Source organism: Gastrolobium bilobum, unplaced genomic scaffold, assembly GCF_033153095.1.
Source record: "Gastrolobium bilobum isolate Gb01-03AN ecotype WA unplaced genomic scaffold, APGP_CSIRO_Gbil_v1 utg3235, whole genome shotgun sequence".
NCBI classification, from domain to species: Eukaryota; Viridiplantae; Streptophyta; class Magnoliopsida; order Fabales; family Fabaceae; genus Gastrolobium; species Gastrolobium bilobum.
The window spans coordinates 50,182-70,011 of NW_026897048.1; the positions used below are offsets into that span (position 1 = coordinate 50,182).

Sequence of the window (19,830 nt, forward strand, 5' to 3'; positions counted from 1 at the left end):
CTTTTGGTTATCTCTTTGTTGATGGGAGCCAAGGGAGTGATCATAGTGTTTTGTAAGCTAAGTTCCATGAATTGTAATGAACATGATTTGTAATTGATGATTACCTTAAGCTCATTATATGCATGCCCATTATGTATTGGATTGTTGAGCTGGAAAACTTGATTATTTACCTATTGCTAAATTTGGGAATGTTGAGAAAACAAAGGTTATGCTGCCCAAATTTTAGTATAATCCATGAGGAGAGGTTTGATCCATTGAGGCTTGCCATGGGGATGCCCTTTCCCTAATTGTGGACTTGAGAAATGAGAGAGGGAGAATTCCCTGGCAGCGCGCTCGAGCGCCCTGCTGCCCCTGTGAGAGCTAATGATCTCTGCCTCCTCGCGCTGGAGCGCCCAAAGTGGGGGCTTAAGCGCCCAGGATTGCGCGCTTGAGCGCCCTGGGTTGCGCTTAAGCGCCCTTCGCTGCGAAAAGATGGGATGCTTACTGTCTCCGCGGGCTTTAGCGCCCAGAGTGGGGGCTGAAGCGCCCAGGGTTGTGCGCTTGAGCGCCCAAAGTGGGGGCTGAAGCGCCCAGGATTGCGCGCTTGAGCGCCCTGGGTTGCGCTTAAGCGCCCTTCGCTGCGAAAAGATGGGATGCTTACTGTCTTCGCGGGCTTTAGCGCCCAGAGTGGGGGCTTAAGCGCCCAGGGTTGTGCGCTTGAGTGCCCTGGTTCGCGCTTGAGCGCCCTTAGCCACTGAAGGAGGAGATGTTTCTATCTCTGCGCGCTAAAACGTCCCAAATGGGGGCTTAAACGCCCAGGATATCGCGCTTGAGCGCCCTGGTGCGCGCTTAAGCGCCCATTTACACTGAAAGACCTGATGCTCTCTGCCTCCGTGCGCTTAATTGCCCAGATGGAGGCTTTAGCGCCCGATAACGCGCGCTTGAGCGCCCGGTAGCGCGCTGAAGCGCGCGGGGCCTGTGTTCAATACCCTCTTGTGTTGCTTCAAATTGTCATAACTTGGGCTACAGTGCTCCAAACGAGGTGCGGTTCGAAGCCACACGTAGCTAATGAATAGAAAAAGACATTTAATAATCTTTGGTCTAAGGATATAAGAGTATGATGTTAAGCTTAATTCATTTTATTCCGCAATGTAGTATGGTTATGATCACGCAATTGGGCATTATAATTCAGCATGTTTTAAAATGAAAAATTTAACCGGATTTTAATTGGACCCATGTGATTGTAACTGCGCGTAATATCATAATGCGATGTTAACAAACGGTTCTAGAACGGGGTGTTATATGATGTAATGGTCACTTGTGAGTATAGAATTAGTGTGAGCAGAATTAACTTTTACTATCAGCAAAATCAAACACATAAAACACATCTGTAAATGCCACCGTAGGCCACACACTTCTAAATGATGTTTTCTTTCATGTCCTTTTCATCTGCAAATGGCTTCAAAGACTCTTCTAGTGTACGTACAACCTCGAATTTAATACCTGGGATCTTGATTCTCTGGATATTTAGTTAGTTATAATAATGTTGTAAGTATATATATATATGTGGAATTTCAGTTTCTTTTCTCTTGTTTGAGGAAGTGGAAGAGAAATTGGGATATACTCGAATTTCGTCATGTTCCTTGCAAATTTGTTTTTCATCTCATAAGCTAATTCATTACTGCTTTGTTCTTCAAAATGGTGTATTAGATATTAGGTATAAGGGTAGTTTAGTATTTTAATGATATTCTAGATCTTTTTCTTTTCTGTTATGCTCTTCTATATAATAGCTCATTGATTGTACAAATTAATTACCACAATCAATTTTTTCTCTTTTACCTTCTAATATGGTGGAAAGGGGACACTAAATTTAGAATGACTCTTGTTCCCATAGAAGCTTTTTTCTCAGTTGTCTCATGCTCAATTTAAAACAACATTCTCTTATAAGGCAATGTATTTGTGGAGAATATGTCAAAGAATATTTTTAGTACTCCCATCACACACTGAATAGTGAGTACTATTCCAATTCAAAATAAAATTATAGATTATTTATTACAAAAAATACATAGGCATAATATTAGAGTTTTTTCTTCTTCTTTTTATTCAAAAAATTATATAAACTCAAATGTTATTTTTTTATTGGTCGGATATAGATATTATGGAGTAATTAAATATTTCGAAAGATGTGGTACCTGTTGAGTACTGTTGCCTTTCCTAGTACGTGGCCTGCTTTTCTGCTTGGGTTGGAAAAGCATTATGTGATACAATTTAAAGTAGAACATACCAATTATTTTCTTGATGCTTTGCTGCTGAAGATCTGAGATGAGTGTGTTCTTCTCTCTCCTCCAAAGTCTGAATACCTACTTTTGGCTATTATCGGAAAGAATGAAATTGGCCAGGATACTAAATTCCTTAAGTAGCATGCATATGATCTTAAGATTGTGTCAAATTTTATTCAGTTGGTTTTATGGATGGTAAGTAATTGTAGTACTAAAGTGGGTATCGTGAAATTTGTTGAGGACCAAAAATGATATTTACTCTTATTTTATCTATGGATATCACAAATTTTTTGAATCCGTCAAATGACTAACAACATGAAAAATTGTTACGTGAATCAATCATTTATACGATACTATTCTATTTGTAGCCTTTTTTGTGTATGCATGTTTGCGTATGTGTAGCGTGGGTATATATGTAATATTGTAATGTAAGTTTATTTATATTAATAAACTTTAGGGAAAATAATATTGATGGCTGTACTTGACATATTAACAACGAGATAGTATGAACATAGGCATGCTACATGCTAGTGCTATAAAAACTTGTACAGACGTTTTAAAATGTTATTATTAGCAAACATCTATTCATGCCCTCGACAGACATTTTAAAATGTTATTAGGGTTTATGCATTTAGCGTATAATATTATATTTTTTTAGCAGTTATAATTATATACTTTGATAAATATATAATTATAATATTAAAATTATTCTTTTTCATTTTACATATCAACTAATAACTTTTGAAGAAAAAATAATAATTTTAACTGAAAAATATTTTTTACAGTTACTGCAGATAAGTTATCTGCATTTATTCTTAAAACGACATCGTTTTGGAATTGAAATATTAAAAAATTAATTATAAAGACTATAATAATCTTAAAATAAATTAAAATTAAAAAAATATTTCTAACCCAAAACGACATCATATCAAAATTAATGCATATAATTTATATGCAATAACTCTTAAAAAAGCTAACACTAATTTTAATATTATAATTATATGCTTTCTAAATATATAATTATAACTTCTAAACAACGTAATCCTTTGAAATAGTATTCCTTTTTCCCATGTTATTATTAGGAAACATCTATTCATGCATTCAATATAATTAATAATCTACAGAAAGCTATAAAGGAGTGATGGTTGCCAATCCACCTGGCCCGCCTATAGATTCCACTGTGCGAAAGAATCAAGGGACTTGTCCAGAAAGAAAACAAATAATTTAAGTGAGAAAATCTCTTATAACCCTGCTTTTGGTGAAATATAAATCATTTGCTTTTGGCAAGTTAATTAGGTACTCACATATAAAAGGTGTTTCTGATGTGACTGAGATCAGCAGCCTCATATCAAGAAGCCTACGATGAAATAATCAACACAATTTTCTTCTTGTGTAAGGAAAATGGAGCCCTGTGATGATCTCAAATTCCTTACACAAGCTCACTTGAAAATATGAACAATTTTATTAGCCCAAACTTGTATTTGTAAACTGTAGAATTGTAGCAGCAATTGCATATGCGATAATAATATAATTACCTATACAACAGGCCACTTAATTTTTCAAAGAGACATGATATTATGTTTATTTTTTTCATGTCTACTATGTCTATTCATTTTTAACATTATTGGATCAAATCTTTAAAAAAAAGAAAAAGAATGAAAGTTAGTTAAAATTATGATATAACAATATTAGAGATTAGTATATAAGATAGGTACGAAAAGAAGATAAATAGAACTTTTTTTTTTTTTAATCAAATTTATAGTGAGCTATGATGTAATGGTCACTTGTGAGCATTAGAATTAGTGAAAGCAGAATTAACTTCTACTATGAGTAAAATCATCAACACATAATGCAATGTGTAAATGCCATAGTAGGCCACACACTTCTAAATGATAGTGTCTTTCAAGTCCTTTTCATCTGCGAATGGTTTCAAAAGAAAAATAAATGACATCTACCTCTCGCTTTCACAAACCCGTTTGATACGAAACTTGAAAGATTTTCTATTCATTGAGTGGTCAAAACATACAATATCATAGCCATTGGTTGGTAAAGTCTACGATGATCCAACAAAAGTAATCACATATCATAATATTCAGGAGTAGTTGCAGCATCATGACTAGGTAGTGGAATCTATTCCTAGTCATCAAAGTCAGCAGGAATCTTAAATAACATTTCTTTACAAAAGCAAAGCAACAATTCTTCAAAATCTTGTACCTAAATATCTATAAAATGAAAATAAAAAAAAATAAAATAAAGGGCAGGGTGTAATCTGAATTTGGTCAGATAAAGCAGCTATCTTCCAACCTTAGTCATCTTAGAATTTCGTGAGGACTCACCATATTATGTAGACATAAAGTAACACGGTAGTTAAACTGCTTCATGAGAGATGTTATTTTATTTTTATCAAATATTTACCTTCAATTAGTTGACGAAAACAGAAGCTATCCACTGCTAATTGTTGAGGTAGTTATAATCTGAGAAACCTGTATCTATTGCAACTACCTGAGTGTCCCTATGGTGTCCCACAAACCTACCCTTCTCTTGAAATAATGATTTTTCCTTAGAGGCCATGACAAAACAACTTTTTCAATAACCATGAGTTCTTTGAGCAGATGATCGCAGCCTTTATATCCATGGCCCATATGTGGTACCTCATATGGTACAAACCAACCAAGGTTGTCCTTAGAGCAACCTACAAATCCTAAATTTTTGGAGTTTCTGTTTTATCTGGTTCTCTTTTCCCTTTTTATCAGGCTTCCCATGCCACCATGTCAGTGTTCCATTTGATATATGGCATCTGGGTACTCTTGTATGTGAGTTCCTGTACTCTTGTGGCTAGTCCTTCATGCTGTCCATATCAGTTTTTTCAACAAAGCAATCGAAGATTTGAGCAGAAAACTGATAGGTTTTGGAAGTTCAGTGAACAAGCTGATAGATGGGTTGAAGTACAACTGCCTTGTGATTTGGTAGGGTGTAGTAAAGTGAACACAAGAGAAGAAAGCTTGGATCAAGAACATGAATTTGATGACAAAAAGACGAGTCTTGATAATAAGGATGGTGAATTGGGAGTAGAGGAGCCCTTTGATGTTGTTCTGCCTCTGAGAAAGAGAATTTCCTTGACCAAAATGTCTGATACATCTATCTGGGTCACTGGTGAAAGTGGGTCTATTTATGAGAGGTTTTGGAATGGACTAGAATGGGTGATTGCCCCTCATGACTTACCAATATCATCAGGACGTGCAATTGCAGTTTTTATCATCAATCAGAGAATTATTGCTCTATCTGAAGCAGGAAATCTGTATCAGGTTACAATCAACAGTTCTCTAAATTCCATTTCATTGACAATATCAACTCTTCTTTTCATATACATCTTGCAGAATACATGCATATAGCTTGGCAAGTTGGCATGTAATTTAAATCACAGTTACTAATAAGATTTGATTCTGCAATTGGATCAGTTAAATGTAATCCCCCATAAAAAAAAAATTAGTATTCTGCAAGTTGTTGGAACTGTGACAATATCTTTGTTTTTGCTTAGCAGATGCATTTGCAACTTGGTGAAACCTCACAATCAGTTTGGGTTGAATTTACTCCTACACTCAATCAAATCACAGATAATGATTCAGAGAAAAATCCTTTGATATTAATAAAGTCTGGCGTGGTGGCAGATGATAGGCAGTGAGTACACATAAAATTTTTAGCTTCTAAGATTAAACATATATAATACAAGGATATATTTGAATTCCATCATTACTGAAACCTTATCAAGATCTCTTAATGCATCATTTTTGTTGTTGTTGTTTGTCGATAGGAGAGCTTATTTTTGTACAAAGAATGGAACACTGATAGAACTTGATGCGGTTGAGCCTCCAAGGTAAAACTCAAGTTTTGGAGCAAACATTCATATTAAGTTCAATTCTAAGCAAATATTACTAATTTCGCTCCTGTTTTGCCATTTATATAGAACAGATGGACAAATCATGGCCAACCAGCTGGAGCAAATGTAGCAGCAATAGCTGATGTTGCTTCTACACGAGAAGTAGTATACACAATAAGGTTGGTTGGTGGTATATGTAAGTGTGTTGCTTGAAGCACGTTGACATGCTAATAAAACACTAAAAAAACGATGGAAAACAAAAGTTAAAATGTCAGAAACGGCCATGTTTGTCTTTAGTAAGTACCAAACATCATTCTTCACCTTTTTTGGATTCTAACAAGTTTAACTAACGATGTTGTGATGTAGTTCTGCCGGAGATCTTTATGAATATGATAGAAAATCAAAACCATCATGGAAGAGGCACATATGGCAAGAAAAAGCAGCACAAGTTGCATCCTTGATACCATCTAAGGGATGCATTTTAGTTGGATTAAGTGGTGATCATTCAGAATCTCTGTTTCTTTTAACCAAGGTACTGTGAAAAGTAGTATTTTATGAACTTGTCTACATTACCAGTATAGGAGTGAACGAGTTTTTTGACTCTTAAGTTGATAGTCCAATAAAAATTTTAGAAGAGAAAGTGATTGAAGGTGAAACTAGATTTTTATCAAAATTACAAATATAAAGTAAAACCATGGTATCAAATAGGAAACTTCTTAAAGATACAATGAATGTTTTAAGTCACTCGAGTCTTGATCATGTATAACTTGGCCCAGCTTAGAATTTCATCGTAGTGAGGCCATTTAAGAATTCATTCCTGACAATCTTGGACCCCATTTTTTCAAAATTTTTTAATAATTGTGCAGGAAGGCACTTTGGTGGAGAGAAGATTACACCAAAGGAAGTGGAAATGGGTAATCCATGGAAGTCCCCGACATCAAACTTTGTCGTCTATTACACCAGCCCTGCAAGATGATTCAAGTGAAACTTCCATTTCTTTATTCTTCACCACTTCAGCTGGATCTGTCTTTGAATATCAAATGCCAAAACAATTAGGTCAGTCATCTAATTATGCTTGAATCTATTTGACTTTATCCATGATTTGAATGCCTTGCTTTAATGATGATATGAATACCTTACTTTCACTGCATATGGCCAATGGACAGGTTATTATAGAACTAAAACTTTGTTTATGCATAATCTGAATACTATTCAGAGTGAGACGTTAAAAGATACAAGTTAGTACAAGAAAATGTAAAGGTTAAAGCTTGTATCTTCTTTTACTAAATACAACTATCATTCCCTGCCATCTTTTCTGATGTCTATTAAATGGTTTACCCACTCTCCAGTGACTTAGAAATGAAGAACCAAGATGGATGAATTAGTAGTCAACTCTTTTAACTTCTAAATGTTATTCATATGTAGTCAAATCCATATCATATAGTCTATCAAGAGCTTGAAAGATTATTGCAACTTATAGACACAAGCAGCAGAAAAGATCAACAAGATTATCTGCGGACTAGATTCTTCACTTTAACATCTGCAAACAGATTCTTGATGTTTCCTAAAACTTGTCTTTGCAGTATATATTCTCTCATTAAAAGCCATATATGCAGAATGAAGTGCCAAAAGAGGAATAAGAGATAAAACAATATCTAATTATTCAAGTATTAACTAAAAAGACTTTTAAATCTGAATACTACATTCTAGACATTGAATTCTCTCTTGAACACAGGAACTGTTCCAAATAATCAATTTCCAGGAACATGGGGAAGTCATCAGAACCCCTTACATGCTAAAGCAGCAAGAGGCATAAGTGGCTTACCATTACAAGCTGGGAGGATACTGTTTGCTCTAGATGATGATAGACTTGCAGAATTACATCTAGTAGGACTAGGCGGTGAAAATACAGGACCAGCTCTATCACAAAACTTTCGGAGGAAAGCATCAACTAAATATGTTTGGTCCATATTAGATGTGCCAGAAAGTGAAGGATGGAATGCAGAATATTGCACAGAAGAACGTGGACCCCGGAATTGTATGATAGGCACAAAAGATGAGTCAAAGGATTCAGGAATAAGTTCAGTAACAGGTAGAAGAAAGCAAAGCCAAGCACAGAATTATTACTTATCTTTAGGCAAAGGAGGTGACCTAGTTAAAGCTTCAGAAGATCACAATCTTCCAGATGACTGGATTAGTAGTAACTTCCGCCTGAGATTGATGTATGAAGGCAAAGCATTTTTCTTAATAACAACTGATGGTTTGGTTTTTGAATACATTTGTATTGAGGGTGTATGGGTATGGCTGAAGCATGATAGCTCTACAACTATGAATGGTATAATGGGGAACTATAATGGAAGTTTATTCATGGTTGATACATTTGGGAGTCTTCTTCTTAGAGAATTGAGTGATAACCAGATAACATGGAGAAATTGCACTTCCATGAGGAAAGGAAGAAATATTATTGGAGGTCAACCATGGGATAGATTACCGGGTATAGCAAGGAGGGTCACATCTGAAGATTCACTCTTCTTTGTGAGCAAAAATGGAAGATTACTGCAGTTCATGGTAGGTAAACACTAACACAATCACACAAATTAAAAGAAAAAGAAAATGACAATATACTTGCAAGCTATCTACTTTTTAATTGCTTAGAATACTTAAAGAGACAAGGCTTGATAAAAGATGCTAAAAGTGTGAATGATCAACTCTCTCCAAAAAAAAAACTTTAACTTGTTAGGTAAATACATGTAAAGAACCAATTCAACCCAAAATGTTAAGCTGTTGGGTGAGGCTATATTAATGATTTTATATATCTCAACATGCCCCCTCACAAGAGAGTCCACTGGTCTTGAAGGGTGGACAATGCACAGGTCCACCTACCTGAGCGAAGAAAGAAATTTCACTAGAAAGAAAGTGAGAAAGTGAGGGGCGGTGAGGATCGAACCCGGTACACCGAGGCTCTGATACCATGTAAAGAACAAATTCAACTCAAAAGCTTAAGCTGTTGGGTGAGGCTACATTAATGATTTTATATATCTCAACAATACATGAATGATTTTATGCCTCTTAACATAAAGATGATAATATTTTCTTAACTTCAGCAGTTTGTATCTTAAATATTGGTAATTCTGCCTTTCGAATCGTAAATCACTTGTCTTTCCTGTAGTTTATCACTTCACAATTCAAAGCAATTAGCATAAATGAAACAATTAAAGTATTCATTAATATATGTAATTGAAGAAAAGAAGTTTTATTTATCACATGTGCATGGTTATAGTATTTAAAATTTTCTGGGAGACATCATACAGCTACACAAAGTAGATAAGCCAAAATTGGAGAAGTTAACATTTTACATGTTCTACCCAGGTATTCATGAGGAAGTTTAAATGGAAGGATTGCAAAAGTCCTCCAAATGTTAAAGTTGCATGTATAGTTGATCAGGAATTGTTCAGGGAAAACATAGTCTTCATCATTGGAAGAAATGGTCGTCTATACCAGTATAACAAAGTGACTGATTTGTGGCATGAGCATTACCAGTCTCAGCATTTGATTCTATCACAGTTTCCTGGAACAATTATAAGACCATCACCACAATCACTCTCAGGCTCTCTCTTCATGCTTTCAACAGAAGGTGGCCTTGTTGAGTACCACTGGAACACATGGTACGGATGGAACTGGGTAGAACATGGAACACCCTATAAAGGTGTAACACTAGTTGGTTCACCTGGTCCTAGCTTTGAAGGTAATCAACTACTTTTGATTGGTTCAGATGGAAAAGTATACCTGAGATACATGGACAATAATGCATGGAAGTGGAAGGATTGTGGTTTCCCTTCTATGGGAAATAAAATGGTTGATGCACATAGACAAGGTCGATTGAATGGGGAGAAAGAAGCTTGGATTGATGAAGATTCTGTGACTGGCTTGAAGAAGGACCAGGAGAACTTTAAATGTGACCCAAAGGTATATACTAGTTTACATTGCTGGTTGATTATAAATGACATATAGTTGTATTTTGAAATATAAAATAATGACATAGAGTTGATTTTTATACAACACAGGTGGCATCTACACGACCAATTCAATTTTCTGAAGGTTCTGTCATATTTGAGCTCAGAGATAGCAGGGTAAGAACCTTTGTTCCCTGAGATTTCCAATTATCTGAAGGAAAATCATATTATAACACATAGTCCATTCCATAAAAAATAACAAGCAATCATTATTTAGAAGAAAAACTTCGAGCATAGTTGTGGTTAGGGTTGGCAAAACGGGCCAACTAGGATTGATTCGACCCAACCCGTTTGCAACCTGACAAAAAAACGAGCCGAGTTAGGGTTGACTCGAAAACAAAAAGGAGTCAGAAAACCCAACCCAACGTGATCCGGGTTAGGGCTGGCTTGAAAAAATGGGAAAAAAAATAGCCTTTGTCACACTCATCTTGTACATGTGGTGGCGAAACTAAGGAGATAGTTTTCATTTGATAAGATATTTATTGTAAAGGAAAACACTTGATATAAGATATTTAGTTCTTTAGTATAATTAAATTAACAAGTTACAAGACCAAAACACCAACTCAAAATACATCACAAAAGGTCCAATACTTCATTAAAAGGATAACCCGCGAGCTGACCCGTTTGGTCCGTGGATTGGCTCGGTTTTTTTCGAGCTAGATTGGATCGGGCTGGCTCGGGTTGTCAACTCATTTTTGCCAAACCATTACAACTCATTATATGCGGGTTACGAGCCATCCCAACGGGTTGACTCATTTTTGACATCCTTAGTTGTGGTCATGTAAATCTACTAAATATCAAATATTAATCTTCTACTTAATCTCAAGTGAGCTTAATTTTAATCAAGTTTTGACTGAATCCTTTGGCTGTCCAATGCTATGAACAATCAGGTGCATGCATTTTAAATTAACATTTGTCAATCTTCTTTAAATACTATAACTAGTTTGAAAACTTCTATCATACAATATAATTGGACTCTTAGAATTTCACCTCTTCTTAAATTGCCTTTTTCTAATTTAAACTCTACCAAAAGCAAAGATATACTGAAAAGGTATTGTGAACTTATCACAGTTGGCAGAAATACAACTTGTAGAGGAGAAAAAATGGGCTTGGTCAGAGATCATTGGCACTCCAGCCAGTTCATGCTTACAAAATTATTGGATTACAGTATCATCATCATAAGATTGTCTACAATCTTTAGATCAGCCAGAAGCACTTCATATACAGACAGACAGTGACATTATGCTGCTAACAATGAAGAAAGAAAAATCCAAGTTAGCAACTGCAGGCAGAACTACTTATCTCCTCCAGAAGCTGAAATAGGTAGTGTTCAAGTAAATGACCATATTTTATGTATGCACTCACACTCAACGTCTGTGGTTGTAGTATGTACACTTACAACTGCTCCAGGCTACCACTGTTCATGTGTAACAAAGATGTAAAATATTATAAGAACAACTTACAGCAATAAGTAGGAATTAGATTATGCCCCAAACAATTCCTTAATGTATAGATAATGTATTTAGGTATATCTATAAGTATTCTAAAGTAAAATAGACAAATTTCTTCAATTCCTCTGGACTCTTCTTTTGCTTCATTTTCTCTGACTCACAGTTGGTGTAAGTATTATAAAGCAAGGGAGTTAGTCAGCAATCGTCATGTCGCTTGAGATAATCCTCTTATCCAGGTGAGATAAATATGTGAGGTTTATAATTAAAAAAAAAAAAACTGACACAATATTTGATAAATGTATAACATAACATAGCTATTTCCAATAATATGAGACAAATATTTCTTATAAAGTAAGAGTTTATTATCTATCATTTATTATCTATCACAAAACTTTCGGAGGAAAGCATCAACTAAATATGTTTGGTCCATATTAGATGTGCCAGAAAGTGAAGGATGGAATGCAGAATATTGCACAGAAGAACGTGGACCCCGGAATTGTATGATAGGCACAAAAGATGAGTCAAAGGATTCAGGAATAAGTTCAGTAACAGGTAGAAGAAAGCAAAGCCAAGCACAGAATTATTACTTATCTTTAGGCAAAGGAGGTGACCTAGTTAAAGCTTCAGAAGATCACAATCTTCCAGATGACTGGATTAGTAGTAACTTCCGCCTGAGATTGATGTATGAAGGCAAAGCATTTTTCTTAATAACAACTGATGGTTTGGTTTTTGAATACATTTGTATTGAGGGTGTATGGGTATGGCTGAAGCATGATAGCTCTACAACTATGAATGGTATAATGGGGAACTATAATGGAAGTTTATTCATGGTTGATACATTTGGGAGTCTTCTTCTTAGAGAATTGAGTGATAACCAGATAACATGGAGAAATTGCACTTCCATGAGGAAAGGAAGAAATATTATTGGAGGTCAACCATGGGATAGATTACCGGGTATAGCAAGGAGGGTCACATCTGAAGATTCACTCTTCTTTGTGAGCAAAAATGGAAGATTACTGCAGTTCATGGTAGGTAAACACTAACACAATCACACAAATTAAAAGAAAAAGAAAATGACAATATACTTGCAAGCTATCTACTTTTTAATTGCTTAGAATACTTAAAGAGACAAGGCTTGATAAAAGATGCTAAAAGTGTGAATGATCAACTCTCTCCAAAAAAAAAACTTTAACTTGTTAGGTAAATACATGTAAAGAACCAATTCAACCCAAAATGTTAAGCTGTTGGGTGAGGCTATATTAATGATTTTATATATCTCAACATGCCCCCTCACAAGAGAGTCCACTGGTCTTGAAGGGTGGACAATGCACAGGTCCACCTACCTGAGCGAAGAAAGAAATTTCACTAGAAAGAAAGTGAGAAAGTGAGGGGCGGTGAGGATCGAACCCGGTACACCGAGGCTCTGATACCATGTAAAGAACAAATTCAACTCAAAAGCTTAAGCTGTTGGGTGAGGCTACATTAATGATTTTATATATCTCAACAATACATGAATGATTTTATGCCTCTTAACATAAAGATGATAATATTTTCTTAACTTCAGCAGTTTGTATCTTAAATATTGGTAATTCTGCCTTTCGAATCGTAAATCACTTGTCTTTCCTGTAGTTTATCACTTCACAATTCAAAGCAATTAGCATAAATGAAACAATTAAAGTATTCATTAATATATGTAATTGAAGAAAAGAAGTTTTATTTATCACATGTGCATGGTTATAGTATTTAAAATTTTCTGGGAGACATCATACAGCTACACAAAGTAGATAAGCCAAAATTGGAGAAGTTAACATTTTACATGTTCTACCCAGGTATTCATGAGGAAGTTTAAATGGAAGGATTGCAAAAGTCCTCCAAATGTTAAAGTTGCATGTATAGTTGATCAGGAATTGTTCAGGGAAAACATAGTCTTCATCATTGGAAGAAATGGTCGTCTATACCAGTATAACAAAGTGACTGATTTGTGGCATGAGCATTACCAGTCTCAGCATTTGATTCTATCACAGTTTCCTGGAACAATTATAAGACCATCACCACAATCACTCTCAGGCTCTCTCTTCATGCTTTCAACAGAAGGTGGCCTTGTTGAGTACCACTGGAACACATGGTACGGATGGAACTGGGTAGAACATGGAACACCCTATAAAGGTGTAACACTAGTTGGTTCACCTGGTCCTAGCTTTGAAGGTAATCAACTACTTTTGATTGGTTCAGATGGAAAAGTATACCTGAGATACATGGACAATAATGCATGGAAGTGGAAGGATTGTGGTTTCCCTTCTATGGGAAATAAAATGGTTGATGCACATAGACAAGGTCGATTGAATGGGGAGAAAGAAGCTTGGATTGATGAAGATTCTGTGACTGGCTTGAAGAAGGACCAGGAGAACTTTAAATGTGACCCAAAGGTATATACTAGTTTACATTGCTGGTTGATTATAAATGACATATAGTTGTATTTTGAAATATAAAATAATGACATAGAGTTGATTTTTATACAACACAGGTGGCATCTACACGACCAATTCAATTTTCTGAAGGTTCTGTCATATTTGAGCTCAGAGATAGCAGGGTAAGAACCTTTGTTCCCTGAGATTTCCAATTATCTGAAGGAAAATCATATTATAACACATAGTCCATTCCATAAAAAATAACAAGCAATCATTATTTAGAAGAAAAACTTCGAGCATAGTTGTGGTTAGGGTTGGCAAAACGGGCCAACTAGGATTGATTCGACCCAACCCGTTTGCAACCTGACAAAAAAACGAGCCGAGTTAGGGTTGACTCGAAAACAAAAAGGAGTCAGAAAACCCAACCCAACGTGATCCGGGTTAGGGCTGGCTTGAAAAAATGGGAAAAAAAATAGCCTTTGTCACACTCATCTTGTACATGTGGTGGCGAAACTAAGGAGATAGTTTTCATTTGATATAAGATATTTATTGTAAAGGAAAACACTTGATATAAGATATTTAGTTCTTTAGTATAATTAAATTAACAAGTTACAAGACCAAAACACCAACTCAAAATACATCACAAAAGGTCCAATACTTCATTAAAAGGATAACCCGCGAGCTGACCCGTTTGGTCCGTGGATTGGCTCGGTTTTTTTCGAGCTAGATTGGATCGGGCTGGCTCGGGTTGTCAACTCATTTTTGCCAAACCATTACAACTCATTATATGCGGGTTACGAGCCATCCCAACGGGTTGACTCATTTTTGACATCCTTAGTTGTGGTCATGTAAATCTACTAAATATCAAATATTAATCTTCTACTTAATCTCAAGTGAGCTTAATTTTAATCAAGTTTTGACTGAATCCTTTGGCTGTCCAATGCTATGAACAATCAGGTGCATGCATTTTAAATTAACATTTGTCAATCTTCTTTAAATACTATAACTAGTTTGAAAACTTCTATCATACAATATAATTGGACTCTTAGAATTTCACCTCTTCTTAAATTGCCTTTTTCTAATTTAAACTCTACCAAAAGCAAAGATATACTGAAAAGGTATTGTGAACTTATCACAGTTGGCAGAAATACAACTTGTAGAGGAGAAAAAATGGGCTTGGTCAGAGATCATTGGCACTCCAGCCAGTTCATGCTTACAAAATTATTGGATTACAGTATCATCATCATAAGATTGTCTACAATCTTTAGATCAGCCAGAAGCACTTCATATACAGACAGACAGTGACATTATGCTGCTAACAATGAAGAAAGAAAAATCCAAGTTAGCAACTGCAGGCAGAACTACTTATCTCCTCCAGAAGCTGAAATAGGTAGTGTTCAAGTAAATGACCATATTTTATGTATGCACTCACACTCAACGTCTGTGGTTGTAGTATGTACACTTACAACTGCTCCAGGCTACCACTGTTCATGTGTAACAAAGATGTAAAATATTATAAGAACAACTTACAGCAATAAAGTAGGAATTAGATTATGCCCCAAACAATTCCTTAATGTATAGATAATGTATTTAGGTATATCTATAAGTATTCTAAAGTAAAATAGACAAATTTCTTCAATTCCTCTGGACTCTTCTTTTGCTTCATTTTCTCTGACTCACAGTTGGTGTAAGTATTATAAAGCAAGGGAGTTAGTCAGCAATCGTCATGTCGCTTGAGATAATCCTCTTATCCAGGTGAGATAAATATGTGAGGTTTATAATTAAAAAAAAAAAAACTGACACAATATTTGATAAATGTATAACATAACATAGCTATTTCCAATAATATGAGACAAATATTTCTTATAAAGTAAGAGTTTATTATCTATCATTTATTATCTATCACAAAACTTTCGGAGGAAAGCATCAACTAAATATGTTTGGTCCATATTAGATGTGCCAGAAAGTGAAGGATGGAATGCAGAATATTGCACAGAAGAACGTGGACCCCGGAATTGTATGATAGGCACAAAAGATGAGTCAAAGGATTCAGGAATAAGTTCAGTAACAGGTAGAAGAAAGCAAAGCCAAGCACAGAATTATTACTTATCTTTAGGCAAAGGAGGTGACCTAGTTAAAGCTTCAGAAGATCACAATCTTCCAGATGACTGGATTAGTAGTAACTTCCGCCTGAGATTGATGTATGAAGGCAAAGCATTTTTCTTAATAACAACTGATGGTTTGGTTTTTGAATACATTTGTATTGAGGGTGTATGGGTATGGCTGAAGCATGATAGCTCTACAACTATGAATGGTATAATGGGGAACTATAATGGAAGTTTATTCATGGTTGATACATTTGGGAGTCTTCTTCTTAGAGAATTGAGTGATAACCAGATAACATGGAGAAATTGCACTTCCATGAGGAAAGGAAGAAATATTATTGGAGGTCAACCATGGGATAGATTACCGGGTATAGCAAGGAGGGTCACATCTGAAGATTCACTCTTCTTTGTGAGCAAAAATGGAAGATTACTGCAGTTCATGGTAGGTAAACACTAACACAATCACACAAATTAAAAGAAAAAGAAAATGACAATATACTTGCAAGCTATCTACTTTTTAATTGCTTAGAATACTTAAAGAGACAAGGCTTGATAAAAGATGCTAAAAGTGTGAATGATCAACTCTCTCCAAAAAAAAAACTTTAACTTGTTAGGTAAATACATGTAAAGAACCAATTCAACCCAAAATGTTAAGCTGTTGGGTGAGGCTATATTAATGATTTTATATATCTCAACATGCCCCCTCACAAGAGAGTCCACTGGTCTTGAAGGGTGGACAATGCACAGGTCCACCTACCTGAGCGAAGAAAGAAATTTCACTAGAAAGAAAGTGAGAAAGTGAGGGGCGGTGAGGATCGAACCCGGTACACCGAGGCTCTGATACCATGTAAAGAACAAATTCAACTCAAAAGCTTAAGCTGTTGGGTGAGGCTACATTAATGATTTTATATATCTCAACAATACATGAATGATTTTATGCCTCTTAACATAAAGATGATAATATTTTCTTAACTTCAGCAGTTTGTATCTTAAATATTGGTAATTCTGCCTTTCGAATCGTAAATCACTTGTCTTTCCTGTAGTTTATCACTTCACAATTCAAAGCAATTAGCATAAATGAAACAATTAAAGTATTCATTAATATATGTAATTGAAGAAAAGAAGTTTTATTTATCACATGTGCATGGTTATAGTATTTAAAATTTTCTGGGAGACATCATACAGCTACACAAAGTAGATAAGCCAAAATTGGAGAAGTTAACATTTTACATGTTCTACCCAGGTATTCATGAGGAAGTTTAAATGGAAGGATTGCAAAAGTCCTCCAAATGTTAAAGTTGCATGTATAGTTGATCAGGAATTGTTCAGGGAAAACATAGTCTTCATCATTGGAAGAAATGGTCGTCTATACCAGTATAACAAAGTGACTGATTTGTGGCATGAGCATTACCAGTCTCAGCATTTGATTCTATCACAGTTTCCTGGAACAATTATAAGACCATCACCACAATCACTCTCAGGCTCTCTCTTCATGCTTTCAACAGAAGGTGGCCTTGTTGAGTACCACTGGAACACATGGTACGGATGGAACTGGGTAGAACATGGAACACCCTATAAAGGTGTAACACTAGTTGGTTCACCTGGTCCTAGCTTTGAAGGTAATCAACTACTTTTGATTGGTTCAGATGGAAAAGTATACCTGAGATACATGGACAATAATGCATGGAAGTGGAAGGATTGTGGTTTCCCTTCTATGGGAAATAAAATGGTTGATGCACATAGACAAGGTCGATTGAATGGGGAGAAAGAAGCTTGGATTGATGAAGATTCTGTGACTGGCTTGAAGAAGGACCAGGAGAACTTTAAATGTGACCCAAAGGTATATACTAGTTTACATTGCTGGTTGATTATAAATGACATATAGTTGTATTTTGAAATATAAAATAATGACATAGAGTTGATTTTTATACAACACAGGTGGCATCTACACGACCAATTCAATTTTCTGAAGGTTCTGTCATATTTGAGCTCAGAGATAGCAGGGTAAGAACCTTTGTTCCCTGAGATTTCCAATTATCTGAAGGAAAATCATATTATAACACATAGTCCATTCCATAAAAAATAACAAGCAATCATTATTTAGAAGAAAAACTTCGAGCATAGTTGTGGTTAGGGTTGGCAAAACGGGCCAACTAGGATTGATTCGACCCAACCCGTTTGCAACCTGACAAAAAAACGAGCCGAGTTAGGGTTGACTCGAAAACAAAAAGGAGTCAGAAAACCCAACCCAACGTGATCCGGGTTAGGGCTGGCTTGAAAAAATGGGAAAAAAAATAGCCTTTGTCACACTCATCTTGTACATGTGGTGGCGAAACTAAGGAGATAGTTTTCATTTGATATAAGATATTTATTGTAAAGGAAAACACTTGATATAAGATATTTAGTTCTTTAGTATAATTAAATTAACAAGTTACAAGACCAAAACACCAACTCAAAATACATCACAAAAGGTCCAATACTTCATTAAAAGGATAACCCGCGAGCTGACCCGTTTGGTCCGTGGATTGGCTCGGTTTTTTTCGAGCTAGATTGGATCGGGCTGGCTCGGGTTGTCAACTCATTTTTGCCAAACCATTACAACTCATTATATGCGGGTTACGAGCCATCCCAACGGGTTGACTCATTTTTGACATCCTTAGTTGTGGTCATGTAAATCTACTAAATATCAAATATTAATCTTCTACTTAATCTCAAGTGAGCTTAATTTTAATCAAGTTTTGACTGAATCCTTTGGCTGTCCAATGCTATGAACAATCAGGTGCATGCATTTTAAATTAACATTTGTCAATCTTCTTTAAATACTATAACTAGTTTGAAAACTTCTATCATACAATATAATTGGACTCTTAGAATTTCACCTCTTCTTAAATTGCCTTTTTCTAATTTAAACTCTACCAAAAGCAAAGATATACTGAAAAGGTATTGTGAACTTATCACAGTTGGCAGAAATACAACTTGTAGAGGAGAAAAAATGGGCTTGGTCAGAGATCATTGGCACTCCAGCCAGTTCATGCTTACAAAATTATTGGATTACAGTATCATCATCATAAGATTGTCTACAATCTTTAGATCAGCCAGAAGCACTTCATATACAGACAGACAGTGACATTATGCTGCTAACAATGAAGAAAGAAAAATCCAAGTTAGCAACTGCAGGCAGAACTACTTATCTCCTCCAGAAGCTGAAATAGGTAGTGTTCAAGTAAATGACCATATTTTATGTATGCACTCACACTCAACGTCTGTGGTTGTAGTATGTACACTTACAACTGCTCCAGGCTACCACTGTTCATGTGTAACAAAGATGTAAAATATTATAAGAACAACTTACAGCAATAAAGTAGGAATTAGATTATGCCCCAAACAATTCCTTAATGTATAGATAATGTATTTAGGTATATCTATAAGTATTCTAAAGTAAAATAGACAAATTTCTTCAATTCCTCTGGACTCTTCTTTTGCTTCATTTTCTCTGACTCACAGTTGGTGTAAGTATTATAAAGCAAGGGAGTTAGTCAGCAATCGTCATGTCGCTTGAGATAATCCTCTTATCCAGGTGAGATAAATATGTGAGGTTTATAATTAAAAAAAAAAAAACTGACACAATATTTGATAAATGTATAACATAACATAGCTATTTCCAATAATATGAGACAAATATTTCTTATAAAGTAAGAGTTTATTATCTATCATTTAA

The 19,830-nt window shown here is 35.4% G+C and overlaps 1 protein-coding gene across 2 annotated transcripts; it reads left to right on the forward strand.

Moving 5' to 3' along the window:
- The first annotated feature begins 4,806 nt into the window (after positions 1 to 4,806).
- Positions 4,807 to 19,561, forward strand: LOC133303696 (uncharacterized). Of its 2 annotated transcripts, XM_061503652.1 has the most exons (14): positions 4,807 to 5,563; positions 5,800 to 5,936; positions 6,070 to 6,132; positions 6,228 to 6,314; positions 6,502 to 6,667; positions 7,002 to 7,191; positions 7,871 to 8,703; positions 9,505 to 10,101; positions 10,200 to 10,265; positions 13,429 to 14,025; positions 14,124 to 14,189; positions 17,356 to 17,952; positions 18,051 to 18,116; positions 19,073 to 19,561. In XM_061503652.1, exons 1-14 carry the CDS (start codon positions 5,027 to 5,029, stop codon positions 19,181 to 19,183), a joined length of 4,113 nt encoding a protein of 1,370 aa, XP_061359636.1. In that variant the 5' UTR covers positions 4,807 to 5,026; the 3' UTR covers positions 19,184 to 19,561. The 2 variants fall into 2 exon arrangements, with proteins under 2 accessions (XP_061359636.1, XP_061359637.1); XM_061503653.1 differs by lacking the exons at positions 17,356 to 17,952; positions 18,051 to 18,116; positions 19,073 to 19,561 and adding an exon at positions 15,146 to 15,634.
- Positions 19,562 to 19,830: the final 269 nt, after the last annotated feature.